This window comes from Eptatretus burgeri, chromosome 8, assembly GCF_056783735.1.
Source record: "Eptatretus burgeri isolate ZD-2024b chromosome 8, Ebu_testis_v1, whole genome shotgun sequence".
Classification (NCBI taxonomy): domain Eukaryota; kingdom Metazoa; phylum Chordata; class Myxini; order Myxiniformes; family Myxinidae; genus Eptatretus; species Eptatretus burgeri.
In genome coordinates this window covers 18,030,792-18,046,804 of record NC_140968.1, presented here as the reverse complement: position 1 = coordinate 18,046,804, position 16,013 = coordinate 18,030,792, and the positions used below count along the sequence as shown (strand labels likewise).

The window sequence follows — 16,013 nt, the reverse complement described above, 5'->3', positions numbered from 1 at the left end:
TGTCCTTCATTATTTTCAGATTATCTGTCCTGTAAATGTGGAATCCAGAAACAAAGGTTTATCTTTCTCAGAAACTTTAAGATCTGCTTCTGTAAAGGAAGATGAAGATTTTGGTTCATTTGACAAATGGCAGTCCTGTCTGTTCTGTAACAGGTGAGCAGAAACCCTCGAAATGAACATTCAATCTTTTGAATTCAAGGTTTCTCAAATTTTTGAAATCTTTTAATATTTTGCATTTTCAGTTTGACAGAAAAAGGTAAAATAACTTCTTGTTTTTTGTTTTTGAAGAACAAGCAATAAGTCCAAGGGGACAGTTAAGGTCCAGGAGCAGCTTGAGAGTGAAGAACATGTCTATTTTGAAGAAACAATCCCAAGAACAAGACTCGCAACCTTCAAAATTCAAGTGCACATCTGGTGAAAACAGCACAAAGATCAATATTAAATTAAACAAACCCAAAAATGTGATCGAAAGGCAAATGCATTATAAGTGTAATATATGCAGTGTGGAATTTACTTCACCGAGAAACATCAAAATACACATGAGGACCCACAGAGGAGAACGCCCACATAAATGTTCCACATGTGATACGGGTTTCTCTCATAAAGGCTATTTGAATGCACATATGAGGATCCACACAGGAGAGCATCCTTTCAAATGCTCCACATGTGATAAAGGTTTCTCTCATAAAAGTGGTTTGAAAAGACATCTGAGGACCCATACAGGAGAGCGTCCTGACAAATGCTCCATATGTGATAAAGGTTTCTCTCATAAAGGCAATTTGAATGCACATATGAGGATCCACACAGGAGAGCATTCTTTCAAATGCTCCATATGTGAGAAAGGTTTCTCTCATAAAAGTGGTTTGAAAATGCATCTGAGGACCCATACAGGAGAGCGTCCTGACAAATGCTCCATATGTGATAAATGTTTCTCTCAAAAAGGCTCTTTGAATAAGCATATGAGGATCCACACAGGAGAGCGTCCTTACAAATGCTCCATATGTGATAAAGCTTTCTCTCAAAAAGTCGATTTGAAAATGCATTTGAGCACCCATACAGGAGAGCGTCCTTACAAATGTTCCACATGTGATAAAGGTTTCCCTCATAAAGGCCGTTTGAATGCACATATGAGGATCCACACAGGAGAGCGTCCTGACAAATGCTCCATATGTGATAAAGGTTTCTCTCAAAAAGGCTCTTTGAAAAAGCATATGAGGATCCACACAGGAGAGCGTCCTTACAAATGCTCCATATGTGATAAAGGTTTCTCTCAAAAAGGCGATTTGAAAATTCATCTGAGCACCCATACAGGAGAGCGTCCGAACAAATGCTCCACATGTGATAAAGGTTTCTCTCATAAAAGCAGTTTGAAAATGCATCTGAGCACCCATACAGGAGAGTATCCTCACAAATGCTCCACATGTGATAAAGGTTTCTCTCATAAAGGCCATTTGAATGCACATATGAGGATCCACACAGGAGAGCGTCCTTACAATTGCTCTGGATGTGAAAAAGCTTTCTCTCAAAAACGCGATTTGAAAATGCATCTGAGCACCCATACAGGAGAGCGTCCTTTCAAATGCTCCATATGTGACAAGGGTTTCTCTCATAAAAGTGGTTTGAAAATGCATCTGAGGACCCATACAGGAGAGTGTGCTGACAAATGTTCCATATGTGATAAAGGTTTCTCTCAAAAAGGCTCTTTGAAACTGCATATGAGGATCCACACAGGAGAGCGTCCTTACAAATGCTCTGGATGTGAAAAAGCTTTCTCTCGAAAAGGCGATTTGAAAATGCATCTGAGCACCCATACAGGAGAGCGTCCTTACAAATGCTCCACATGTGATAAAGGTTTCTCTCAAAAAGGCTATTTGAAAATGCATATGAGGATCCACACAGGAGAGCGTCCTTACAAATGCTCCATATGTCAAAAAGGTTTCTCTCAAAAATGCGATTTGAAAATACATATGAGGATCCACACAGGAGAGCGTCCTTACAAATGCTCCATATGTGATAAAGATTTCTCTCGAAAAACCCATTTGAAAATACATATGAGGATCCACGCAGGAGAGTGTCATTTCAAATGCGCCACATGTGATGATGGTTTCTCTCATTAAGGCAATTTGAAGAAACATATGAGGATCCACACAAAAGGGTATACAGAAACTAGAAAATGAAGCATCCTTCAAATACTTCGGAACAGAAGAAGGCTTCCAGGTTAAACACAAAAAAAGTGCAAAATAATCAGCGAAGAGTATCTTTGCAGAATAAGACTAATTCTGAAGTCATCCCTCTCTCCAATCTCTTCTCTCCAACAAAAGCAATGCCATAAACCAACTTGCAGTGCCAGTATTCTAATATAGCCCTGCAATTATAAACTGGTCACGATTGGAGATCAACAATTTAGACACCAAAACAAGGAAACTTGAACTATTCGTAAGATCTCTTACAAAAACCAATGCAAACTGAGGTTGTACTCACCAAAACGAGAATGAGGTGATGGTCTGATGGAGTTTAACCAAGTGCACAGAATACCGTGTGTCGGACTAGCGGAGGATGTGAACAGCTCAACAGACTTTTGGATGAGATTTGTACACGGGCAAGAAAACAAACCAGAAAAGGGATCTTTACTCTATTGAGCAACAAACTTTAAAAAGAAAGTGCAATTGATGGATCCAACACAGGAAAACCAAACAGAAACAAACCCTGCCCCAATGATTGCAAAGTAAAATAAAAGAAAGACTGCAAAAATAAATATCAGCATATATACTCCAACAAATGGGAGAAAGACAAAAGTGCAGGAAGATGTTAAATAGAGCTGGACAGGTCAGGGATCGACAAGGAATGCTCCATGGAATGGCCATGAAGGTCAAATTAATTGGGATGGAGAACGAGTCATCATAAATGCTCAACATCAAGGACTCTACACCAATGCCTTTTGGAGAATTGCACCATTGAACCAATCGGACAAATGCAGGTTTTGTTGGGTCACCTCCTTTTGGGATGTAAAAACAACTGGCAGAAAAGCTGTACACAGAAAGACATGACGGCATCTGATGAGTAATCCACTGGCACATTTGTAAACATTTCAGCATCCCGGTCCCAGAACAATCATGGAAATGCAAACCAAGTCCGATCCTTGAAAATGAAAAAGTAATGCTCACTCATGACAAAATTATCCCGTCAAGTGTCGACATCACAAACAAAGCGTTGCGTCTGGAAATGGTGCTCAAACACAAAAAGGAAACCTCAGCATTGTTGATGGTGGTTTCAGTTCCTAATAACTTTTGGACTAAATGCTCCAAAAATCAGGAACATGAACGAATACCAGGATCTGTAAAATGATGTCAAGAGGACTTGGAAATTGAAGAAATCTGAAATGATTCCAGTGAAAGTCAAAGCTGCAGGAATGATTAAAAAAAATCCTGACTGAGTCCTGATAAATCATTTCAGGAAAAGTGGAGGTCATCGGAGGTACAGTGATGATTTTGAAAAGAGCCCTTGGAACGAGAAGATGAGAATGACATTTCCCAGTTTTGTTCATGAATCATGATCCTTTACCAATAGGGCATGGAGATTTTGAGTTCTCGGAGAACTTCCTCCCACCCACTCAAATCCAAATGGTGATAACCAACGATATTCAACTGGTGCACTGCATGTTTCTTGTGTAAAACTGGGAGAGAGGCAGCATGTGGAGGGTGCAAGATGAGAAATGAGTCAGAGGAAGATAGAAACCACCAATCTGCTGGCAGTGGAAAAGTGATAGGCCTATCAACTCGGCTTCATCGTGAGAGATTCCAATGATCTTGAAAGCCTTGGTTTCCACAGCATCAAGCTGAGCAAGATGTGAGTCAGGGGAGCCAGCCCAGATGGGAGAGCAGCACTCCATTCAGCTGTGGTTGGCCCGGGATTCCAGAGTCAGACAGTTTGGAGAGAAATGCAGGAGGCCAGGCCATATTGAAAGCTCAAGATATACCCTAAGAGACAGCCCTGATATAATGTTCTTTGCCAAAAAGGCCTCAAGTCATTGTTGGGAGAGTGAGAGCAGCATCTCCAAGGCAAATTGACCTGGTCTTTATCCAAATTTATTATTTGAGTCGAGACTGTTGGAGAAAAGGGATGATTTTATATCAACTCTGATGATGGATTTCATGACCTTGCTTAAGATTGGAAGCAAGGTGATTGATTTGTCGTTCAGGGAATCCATTTTTTGTACCTTTTTATGTGTTATTGGCTGACTTCCAAGCAGGTGGAAGATTACCGATTGTAAGTGAGAGAGTGAAAAGGGCAAAGAGAGGAAGTGCAAGATTAGTAGAGCAGGATTTTAGGACACGTGAGCTGATGCCGTCCAATCCATTTGCAGTCAAGGTTTGCAAGAAACTTTAATAACTTATCAGGTGCAAAAGACATAGAAGACCGGAGCAGTTGGTTGTGATGAGGTAAGGTGGGTGCAAAGAGAGATTGGTTAACGTGGGTTTTCATGGGAAATGTGAACGGATCGCAAAGGATGCGAATGTCGAAAAAATGACAAAGTCCAACATTCATATTTTAGGCTCCAAAAGTTCACCAACCATGAGCGTGGGTTTGGAAGCTTCGTCACTTTTTCGCAGGAGTCGTTTTTTGTTCGGCGGGAATTTCAATAAAGTTTGAAATTTCCAAAAGCCGAACCCTTGAACTCGAGCTCACTTCCAATCAGAAGCAAGGTCAGAGAATCCATCATCGCAGTTGACATAATATCAAAGCTTTTCTTCAACAGCCTCCTCTCAGATCAATTTGGATTCAGAACAGATCCTTTTGCCTTGGACATGCCACTGAAAGTCACCCAACATGGATGGAGGACTTCAGTGTGACACATGAGATCAGGGTCGTCTCTCTGTACACAATGATTTGGATACACTCTGGCATCCTTCTTTCCTCTTCAAACTCTCTGCTTATGACGTCCAAGGCCAACTCCACACATGCCTTCCTGACTTCATCTACCCTCGCAGTCAACGTGTGGCACTCACCGGAATCCGGAATGATCTCTCTGACTCTGTAAAATCCCCTTCATCGATTTCCTGATGACTCCACCCTGTGCCATGATATTCCTCTTCCTTCTTACAGACAGGCAGCAACCTCTTTCCTCTCTTCAGACCTTGAAAAAAAGATCACAAGCTGGTCAAACACTTGGAATGTCTTTCAATCCTGACAAATCTCCCACTCCCACTATCTCTCTCCAAATGTACCAATTGGCAAACCCTCCCCCTCTGCTTTCTTCATCATGCTCTTTATGAAGTTCTCTCACGATCAGCCATGATCTTTCTTGGGCAAATCACATGGGGGAGTTGAAGACTTGGGGCTGGGGGAGTTGAGAACTTGATGTGGTGCCGGATGGTTTAAGCAGCATCTTTTGAGAGCAGAAAGCTGTATATTATTAACTTCAGATATTATTGTATACATTTGACTGTTGTTTGCATAGTGTTGTGAAGTCAGACATTTTACATTACGTTGAAGTTGTGTGTGGACCTGCTTGAATAGAATATTGGGAGACCATGAATATTTTGAAATTGTTTATAATAAGAAGACTGTTTATCATGAAACTTGAATATATCAAGAGTTTCAGAATAATGAAAAGTCCTAATATCAGAAGTGCTCTCTCTGTGGTATGGGAATATGTAATGGCACACGATAATCGATTTTGGTCGCTTGTTGATCAAAAACAAAATGTATCCGTGATCCTGAAGGTTACAACACAGATAAAACATGTCTGCAGCAGAACTATATTTGGCACTCCAACTATTTTTCAAGCAATTATTTCAAACTGGTCCAACAGTTTTTTGAACTGCAAGATGTCCTCCACATCCCAGTCTGGAACTGCAACCACAGCTAACAATCCTGCAACATCAAGTTTAGCAGGGAAGAATGCAATAACCAACTAGCATCCGTTGAAGACAAAGTCTTCGATATCCCCCGCCATAGTATATGAGGACAAGTAGCAAAAGGCACCAGTTCAATTTATTCTTGATGTGTGTACCAAATTTCATAAAGAAATAGTTAATAGTTTTGCAACTATGTTCTGGAAACAAAGCTAACCTCAATTATTTCTTAATACCCAACTTATTTCCATGGAAAGAGACAGAATTTTTTTGGGGGAAATCTCTAACTATCAAAAGGCACCAGTTCAGCACTTGCTTGATATGTGTACCAAATTTCGTAAATATATCTTGAGGGGATTTGTAGTTAAGCTCCGGAAACGAAATGTGACAGACGGACGGACGGAACTCATTTCTATATCCCCCGCCAACTTCGTTGGTTGGCGGGGGATAATGAAGAGCAGCAGCTGTGTTCATTCACTCACTCATTCATTTACTTATTTTGAAGCAGCATTTGGCTACTGGTTGTATTTTTGCTGGAACCACGATTATTCTGCTGTTGCAGTGCCCCCAGAAGTTGAGGCCAATAATTTGGAACTTGTTTCGTGGGTCAACGATAGGTCACCTTTTTGTGACGGACGCCGTGAGGTCTTTAACGTTCACCAACTATTGATTATGGATGGGATGCCCAGTTTAACTTCAATCCGGACAGCACACATGGAAGTCTCTACCTGCTTGCAAAGCACAATCGATAGTTGAAGCTGGTCCGAAATTCGAACCCTGGCAGGATGGCTCAGATACGAGTGTGTGCAACTCCAGGCCATTCTTCCAGCCATTCTTCCAGCCATTCTTCCATTCATGAAAAAGCCTTTGTATGTTCACAGCTTCTTTGCCGATAAATAACAACAGTTCATTACCTTCACCCACCATAGGTGGACAGAGGTTGTGTTTTCACACCGCATTCCAGCACCTCTATCTCTTTGGGTCCATTTCATCTCTATGGGTCCATTTCACACCGCATTATTGGTTCATTGTCACCTCTGTTTGCTTGTATGCACAGGATGTCTCAAAAAGTTGTGGATGAGTTGGTTGGGTGACGAGAACAAGCGGATTTGATGTTGGTTCAGGTCCAAATCCAGATCTGGCCTATGAGTGGGATCCAAAATGGAAACTAATTGGTTTGGGGGAGGTTTGCACTCTTCCCAGTGCCCTTCTTGTTTAATCTGTTCATAAGGGCAAGACCACTATATTCCGTGCATGTCAGAAAGGACAACTAAAATGGGGGCTTTTATTACCCTCGCCGAAGGAGAGAGGGAATTGCATTTAGGTCCATTTGTTTGTTTGTCTGCTCAGAACTTTCATGTTTTCCTCCACAACTTATTGTCGGATTGAGACGAATTTTTCACCACTGGTGTGACTACTCATGTGGAATATTTTAATGATCATCGTGACGTCAACGGTCACGTGGTGTGGCAACCATGTTTGAAAAAATTTGGATCTCTGTGTCTCAAACTGCACGAAGGAAAAAATTGAAAATTGGCACATCGCAAGTACTCCTCATGGGGAATGTTATTCATTTTTTATGATGTCATATGTGCCTTCGTTATGATGTCATTGTATATGTGGAAAGCCACATCTGAGCGGAATAAAAATTTTGAGTGTCATCACGGGATAAAATGGTCCACCAAAGATTTTTGGTCACGTGATTTGGCAGCCTTTTTTTTTCTTCTTTTTTTTTACTTTCAAAAATCATATCTGAAATAGCTTAACAGATTGATATGAAACTTTGCACATATGACTGCCTATTCATGAGGAACAAAAGGTTCACTCATATGATGTAGTCGGTCACATGGTTTGCTAGCCATATTGGATTTACCATAAAATATAAAAATCTTCTCCAGAACAGTTGGACAGATCAAACGGAATCTTCACATACGTGTTCCCTCAGGTATATGTGTCCAAGGTTGTTGAGGAATAACATGCAGATGCTCGTCTACGATGGGTATAGGGGACAAGACGGATCACAATACTCGGTTACGGTAGTTTCTTTGGATATTTTGCGCTGCATTCAACAACTCAGTTCATATTGGTGGCGTGTCTGGGTGCCCATGGTAGCGTTTTTTATTTTTTTGTTTGTTTGTTTTTGTATACCTTGTCGAGGCTCGTGTGAGAGCAAACAATGCACAGGAAGGGGGGCATGAGACGAGAGGGGAGGGAGTGGGAAGGACAAAACAGTGGGGAACAGAGACATTAGGAGATCTGTGGAAGGGAGAGGGATAGGGCGGGGAACATGGGGAATACAAGATGGACATTACAGGGACTTTCAGGAAGGAAAGCAGGAAATTTGAAGGAGGTTGGTTTGGGTGGATTATCGGGGGTAGAAAAGATCGAGGATTTGGATGGTGGACGATAAGAGGTGGTGGTGAACAGCTGATTGAAGGCTTGGAGGGAAGAGTGGGATCGAATAGAGTGAGGGAGTTTATTCCAAAGGCGGGAAAAAAGAGGAGTGAAAGAGTGAAGGTGAGCAGTGATTCATGATTTTGAAAGTTTTACCAGATGGGGGTTGTTGGCGGACCTTGAGCGCCCTGCGGAAATGTGGTGGAGACAAATCGCAGAGAGAGCAGGGGGTGTGAGGCTGGAGAGGAGATGGTAGAAGATAGAAAGACCACCAACCAACCTGCGATGATTGATTGAGAGGCCCAAAGACTCAGCCTCATTACGGGAGATGCCAATGATCCGAAATTCCTTGGTTTCTACAGCGTGAAACTGAGAAAGGTGGGAGGCAGGAGCACCAGCCCAGAGGGGAGAGCAGTACTCCATCAGGCTGTAGACAAAAGCTTTGTAAGTGGTCAGGAGCTCAGGTGGGCTGACAAAGGACTTTGCACGGCGGACTATTCCCAGTTGTCGACTGGCTTTGGAGGCGAGGTTTGAAATGCGACTTTCCCAGGAAAGGTCATGGCAGATAAAGAGACCCATAAGCTTGAAAGGAAGGACTTCTTCCAGAGGATTGTTGAGAAAGTGGATGGGGGGGCGGGGGTGGGGGGTTCTAAGTGGTCCTTTCGAAGAGACATCGTGAGAGTGTGAGAATTGTCCGGATTGAAAGACATGTTCCAGGTGTTGGACCAGTTTGTGATTTTATCCAGATCTGCAGTGAGTGAAGAAGCTGCTGTTTGCCGGACTGAGGGATGACTGATGGTACGGCAAAGGGTGGGATCATTATCAAAGAGATAAAGAGTATTTTCCAGAGAGTCGGAGAGTTCATTAATGAAAACCAGAAAAAGAACAGGGCCCACAACGCTACCTTCAGGAACTCCTGCCTGGACAGGAATAGAGGATGAAAGAACTCCATTGAGGGCCACACGTTGACTGCGACAGGAGAGGAAGTCTTTGACCCATGAGTGGAGATGGCCTTGGATACCATCGGAAGAGAGTTTGGTGAGCATGGCAGGGTGCCAGACAGTGTCAAAAGCACGTCATATGTCCAGGGATACGGCTCCGATTTCCTGTCTGGTGTTGAGGACCTCCATCCATTGTTGGGAGAGCAGAAGCAGCATATCCAGGGTAGAGTGACCTGGTCTGAAACCAAATTGATGATCGGAAATCAAGCCATTGGAGAAGAGGAAGGATTTCATGTCTGAAGCGATGATGGATTCCATAGCCTTGCTGATGATTGGGAGAAGGCTGAGTGGTTTGTCGTTGCAAGGATCTGTTTTTGCACCTTTTTAAACAGGGCAGTGATGTTTGCTGATTTCCAAGCAGATGGCAGATGACATTGAGCAAATGAGAGGGTGACTAGAACAGAGAGAGGGTGAGCAAGAGCAGAGAGAGTGTGAGCAAGAGCAGAAGAGCAGGCTTTGAGGACACGTGGGCTGATGCCGTCTGGACCGGTTGCAGAATCTGAGTCGAGGTTTGACAGCAAGCTCTCCACCTTGTCAGGAGAAAAGGACACAGAGTCCAGGGACAGTTGGGTGTGACTGGGTAAGGTGGGTAGAGAAAGGGATGGGTTTTAGACACAAGATTTATCTGCAAACCCCGAGTTTCGGCATTCAGCTTTTTCACTTCCGGTATCAGCAGTGCGGCCATTTGAGATAAGGGAGGGGATGGAGGGGGAACATACACCAGAAACATTTGATTGGACACCACAAGGATTTTGAGGAGGGAGAGAGATGTTTGAGAGTTCAGATTTGAGATTAGAAAGATGTTGTTTTCTGGCTCTCCTGAGGGTAGATACACACTTGTTCCGAGCTTTATGGAAGGAACTGAGATTGCCCTCAATTAGGTTTGCTTTCCATGAGGCAAAGGCAAGTTGTTTTAGGACAACTGCCTTACCACAAGCCTCAGTGAACCAATGGTGGGAGGACGAGTAGGACAACTGAAGACGATAGGGGATAAATCTGTGCATGAGGGAGAGCAAGTTTCTTTGAAAGAATTCCCAGGACGAGGTGATGTTGGAGAAAGTAGCAATAGGAGACCAGTCTCGAAGTTTGATGGCTGCGTGGAGACCCGGGCAATGGGCTTGAGTGAAATGCCAGACTCGACGTCGGTGAGGTGGTTCTCTGATAATAGCCAGAGAGATGTCCACTTTGACAAGCACATGGTCAGAAGAAGCGATTGGAGCGAACGAAGAGCAGCAGATATTGTCAGGGAAATTTGTCAAAATCAGATCCAGAAGAGATGGAGCACCATTGGTTGAGATTCGGGTTGGGAAGTTGACCGATTGAGTCAGTCCCAATGAGTCGCAGAAAGCTTTTGCTGAGGTGCCATGACAGGTGAGATAAGTACCCACACCAAGCCAACTTGCATGATGACAATTGAAGTCACCACATATGAGGAAGAGAGAGTTTGTATGAGAAGATAGAAGTCGGTCCATGTTTTCGGATATTGAGGTGTACATGGAGTCATTACTGTTAGGTGGACGGTACAGTACACATATTAACATGAGGTGGGAGTGGAGGGAAGCCGTAGCCAGAGTTATTCCTGGGGGTGTGGGGGAGTGAGGGCAGTGCATTGAGAGTGAGGAATAGAGTGTTTGTGAAGAGAGAAACTCCTCCACCAGGAAGAGGCTCAGGTCTGTCATACTGGAGGATGGAGTAACCAGGGAGAGATACTTCGGAGTCAGACATGTCTTGGGGAGGAAAGTTTCTGTTAGGCAGATTATGTCTGGTTTGTCAGTGGCAACCTGTATGGAAAGATCTGAAAGGTTTGAGTGAAGGCCCCGGATATTTGCATTCCACACTTTTAATGAAGAGGTAGGGGAGGAGGCTTTGGGTGCAGGGGGTGGGGGGGGAGCGTAGGACAAGGGATGAGGAGGGGAGGTACGGAGGGTTGTTGAAAGAGTGTGGGGGGCTTGCAGAATAGCTTGGGGAGGAGGCCGGATGAGGAATTGAAAAGGCTCTGTGGTGCTGGGGGAGAGGGGGGACAAGAGATGGGGAAGAGAGTAGTTGAGGATTTGAGGAGGTGGAGTGAAGAGATGAAGGTGAGACGGCAGTGGAAGGAAGCAGATTTGTGGATGGGAGTGGGGGCAACTTTGAGAAGGATGAGTGAGGGGGATGAATGGTGGGAGAAAGGTGATGGGGAAGTTTTTGAGAGAGGTAAGAGGTCCATGTATTTCCGCGTTTGAGACCGGTCGCTTTGGAATGTTGGCCTTGACACATCGTGCTGGATGAGTAACACGAACGATTTGACATATTCATCATTTCTCTCTTACTTCCATCAACAGATTAACCACATAGCAGGATAAAAGTCGTAACTGCTGAGTTGAACAAACGTCCTGAACGCATGGACTTGATTGAGTAAAGCATGTCGTCTGGAACCCTGCCGTCGATTTGCTGCCTAACGAAGCTAATTGTGACGTCCTCGATTCCCTCTTTGAAAATTCTATCTCGCTTCGATTTTTTGAATCCACTATCACCTGCATAAATACATGAAACACATAATGTGAAGAAGAAAATACATGAAACACATAAACACATAATGTTGTAAATTTCATACAGGTCTTATTGTCCACTACCATCTCCTCTCGGTCTCGCCCTCTATCTGTGTTATGTCCCCTCCCATATTTCCGGCGGGTGCTCACAGTCTGCCAGCTACCCGCTTCTGGTAAAACTACCAAAATCTCGAATCACTGCTCACTTTCACTCTTTTATTCCTCTTTTTTCCCACCTTTGGAATAAACTCCCACACTCTCTTCAATCCCATTCTTCCCTCCAGGCCTTCAAAAAGCTGTTCACCACCACCTCTTATCTTCCCCCATCCACAACCTCCATCTTTTCTACCCACATTAATCCACCCCAAACCCACCTCCTTCAAATTCCCTGCTTTCCTTCCTGAAAGTCCCTGAAATGTCCATCGTGTATACCCCGTGTTCCCTGCCCCCATCCCTCTCCCTTCTGCAGATCTCCAAGTGTTTCTGTTCCCCACTTTGTCCTTCCCTCTCCCACCCCTCTTGTTTCATACTGTCCTTTCTGTGCGTTGTGTGCTCACTCTCATAAGAGCCTCGACAATGTTTTCAAAAAAAAAAACATGAGCGCAATAGAAAAGATCATGGTGTCGATGTGTTGTGCGCTTGCTGAACTCTGTTGGGGGTGTGATGTCACTCCCATTGTCCTCCACAGTCTGTCCACAGAATTGCTTGTCCAAACTGATATGAATGGTTGTTGGGGTAACAAATTGTCAAGGAAGAGGAAGTGTTGATCCAAATCTAACTCGGCTACACTGCAAACGTGATCGGCTTTCATCATGGCATGAATGCCAAAAGGACCACTGGTGTTTTTCCATCCTCCGACGTGGATTTAGTTGTGAGGATTTATGTTGTCAATTAAACCATTCAACATGCCTGTTTGCAGTGAGGTGGTCAGATGTAGTTCCAGGACGTTCACTTCCAAGTAACTCAGTGAGCATTTTGAAAAGTGTAGACTCAAACTGTCATCCTCTGTCAGTGGTGATAATGTTGCGGTGCTGGTGCGTCGGCCGCGAGCACGACCGCCAGATGGAGGCGCAAGTCCGCTCGACCGATCATCCGGAAATCAGATCGTACTTCTCCGGAAAACTCCGGAGAAGACGGGTCCCTTTTGGGCCGAAATCCGCCAATGGATAGACCACGTGGGGTAGGGTTTATTGCCAACTTCAATTTACCTAAGTACCCACATGGTCCAACGACCGGGGAATTTCACCCTCGGCGGAGCTCGTACGGGAACGAGCCGCTTAGCGCTCGTTCTGTGTGCGATTGCGAGCGATTTAATCGCCGAGAACCGTCGGTCCGAATTATCCTGCAACCATGGCAATGGCCAGCTAATCCCTCACACATGACATGCTCAGTCAATGGAAGAATCGACGCGATGAGCTGAGAACATTCAACAAATGGGGATTTATTTATAAATGCAATAGGTGGGGAACTGGGGAACACAAAGAGCAGATTTAAACCGACTAAAGCAAGGCAATAATATACAGGCAAAACTACTTATGTAGTTCACTACTTAACACATGGGCCCACGAACACACATACGCACACACAGACACCCCCAAGAAAAGTTGTGGCTGTAGCCTTTATTCTGCCTTCAGCTCAGAAGACAGGGAGCTGAGGACCAGGATGGCTGGCTACCTGGCCACGAACGCACGAAAGACGATCCCACCTTCCAGGAGTTCCGGTCGCTGGGGACTCACGTGGCACAACCGCAGCCGGCCGAGGTGAGCCGAGGTGATTGTCCAGGCTCGCGATCGCACGGAAGAGGAGGAAGAGGAGGAGAAGACGATGTCAATGGGAGTGCCTTCCTTTCCTCTTGGCTGGCTGGCTTCCTCCGGAACTCGTGCGCGACCACCTTGCCAGGACCAGAGCGACCACAGCGCGCACTTATCGCCAGAACTGTAATGATGAGCAATGTGCAGACCGCACCAAACCCAGAACAGAACGAACGCCGCGCACAGACTGCGCTATTTTTATAGCCCCTGCTTCGAAGGGGGGGGGCTCCTCGCAACTCCGCCCTCTCCACCCGGATGACCTTCTGTGCATGCGCCCTCGTCATCCCTCCCATTGGCCAAAACGGGCGGAAAACCCCCCGATTGGCCAGGTGGCGTGGTGACATCACTTGGACCTACCCCTGGCACAGGAAGCTGAGCAACATGTCTCTGCAGGGCTCCACCCACCCCTGACGTCGGCCAGAGCGAGGTGAAGGAAGGGAGGCAATGCGGTGTGGTCGGAGGTGATGTCGGTGGTGTAGTCCGTGGTGTAAAAATAAACAAAAAGAAAACCTATTTAAAATAACTTCACAGCGCAGGAACATTTAATTACCCATTGGACTAGGGACGGGACTATCTATAAAACACATACCAAAATATCTGAGCGAAAGGACCTGTATGTTGTGTGCGATAGATTTCCAGATTCGCAACACTACCCCCTCCCCTTTTTACAGACTAGTCCCGAGTCGTCAAATTTGCGTGTGACCAGCATGTGTAAGTTTTTCCCCGAGTACGGTTTACCTTTGGATCCCTGAGTGCGACATTTCTTTAAACATGTCCCAAAAATAAATAACCTACTGCGCTGCAGAACTAACTAAACAAACTCACACACCCTCATTCGGCCAACTTAACTAAAATTGCCGGTGCTAACACAAACATGCAGGTGGGGTTCAACTTTTTTACAATTTTACCGAATATTTTACACTAACCATGGCCCAGGACCTGGCATCTGTGGGAAAGAAGGCCGAGGAATGTCAACAGTTATGTGAGGATGAGTACTCCGCAGCTGAAGGTCGGATGTCTTCAGGGCCTGTTCAAAAGGTCCCTCTTTTTTTTTCCTTTTCCTTCGTCTTCAGCTGCTGGTGGTAACTCCCCCTAACCTGGCATGCCACATGCCATCCCACAGGCCTTTTGAAGGGGTAGCCAGGCTGCCCAAATGCAATCTCTGGCTCCCTTGTGCAAGAACAGGAAGGTAGCCGGCTGCCAAATGCAGTCCCTGGCTCCTCCCTGACATGAACTGGATGGATTATGCAGAAACACAAAAAGGAATGGATGGGACTGGATGGAAGATGCAAAACATGGTGCACGGGCTGCTCAATGCAGTCCCCGTGATGTGGCTGCCTGCAGGGCAGTCTTTGCAAACACTGGACGATCCTGGCGCTCATGGTGATGAATGATGCAGGGGCAATGCAAACAAGGGTGAGCAGGCATGGGGTTATGGCAGAGGCAGGCAAACATGGCAAGGCAAGGCCATACGGAACAAGCCACTGTAGCACAACAGGCTGGCAGGTGAAGCTGGCCGGCCTCTGGTCTCGTTCCATGTGGGTGTGGAGGGAGCGCGGTGGTGCCGGCCACTCTGAAGGCGGGCTCGGACCTAACCTACTGTCTCCCCCCAACCTATCGACTTTGCCTGTCTCTGTCCATACCCACTCCCTTAATTTGCAACACAAAACCAATTTAGCCCCTTTTATTTTTATATTTTATTTTGATCCATTTTTATTTTTCCTTATATAATTGTTTGTCCCTCACCCTCCTAGCGTCCTTGTCCGGCAAACCTATCTTGTCAATCTATTCCCAACCCTGACGTTCCCTGTCTGGAGGAGAATCGGGAAGAAACTAATGTCCTGTCTCGTGGCCCAACGAAGCCTCACAATGGCCTCCCACAGAGTTCAGCGATCTAACCCAAAGTGGGTCTAGCGGCCTACAACGAGCGAAGGGATGGATGGTGCGAAGGGGTACATCTCCAACTATCCCAGCATTCATTCACCTTAAACTACCCTCGGGCTCTCCAAAAATGCCTGACAATTTAAGTTATAGGTTCTAACAACCATGATTCCCGTCGCCTGTGTTGGTGTCCATTATAAATTTGGGCCTCGCCCTCCAATTTTCATTCGTGCCCTCGCACAATTTCATGGCTTGGCAGCGTGGCTCACTTGGCAGGAACTACCCTCTGCCGAATCTCAAACTGCACCAACCCCGGGTCCCGAGGCTGTCTCCGAGCCAACCAGCTCCCTATGAACGCGGGGGGTTGCCCTCTCTTGCATTTCCCCCCTCCCATGCTCACGTGGCATCTTTGGCGCTACAGGCCCCTTTACCGATGAGTTACCCATGCTCACTACACTACCTCGGTCCCGTGGACCCTTGGCCTACTCTGGCCGACTAGTCCGGTGCCCGGGGTGCCCTCTCAACAAATACTCACCTTTCACA

The 16,013-nt window shown here is 45.5% G+C and overlaps 1 protein-coding gene across 1 annotated transcript in view; it reads left to right on the top strand.

Annotated features, from left to right (window-relative positions):
* Window positions 1-16,013, top strand: part of LOC147021219 (uncharacterized) — a 98,283-nt gene that overhangs the window by 11,081 nt on the left and 71,189 nt on the right. The window contains 2 exon segments of the mRNA XM_085893700.1: window positions 20-153; window positions 289-2,008. Coding sequence (XP_085749826.1) covers window positions 102-153; window positions 289-2,008 — 1,772 coding nt within the window. The 5' untranslated portion in view covers window positions 20-101.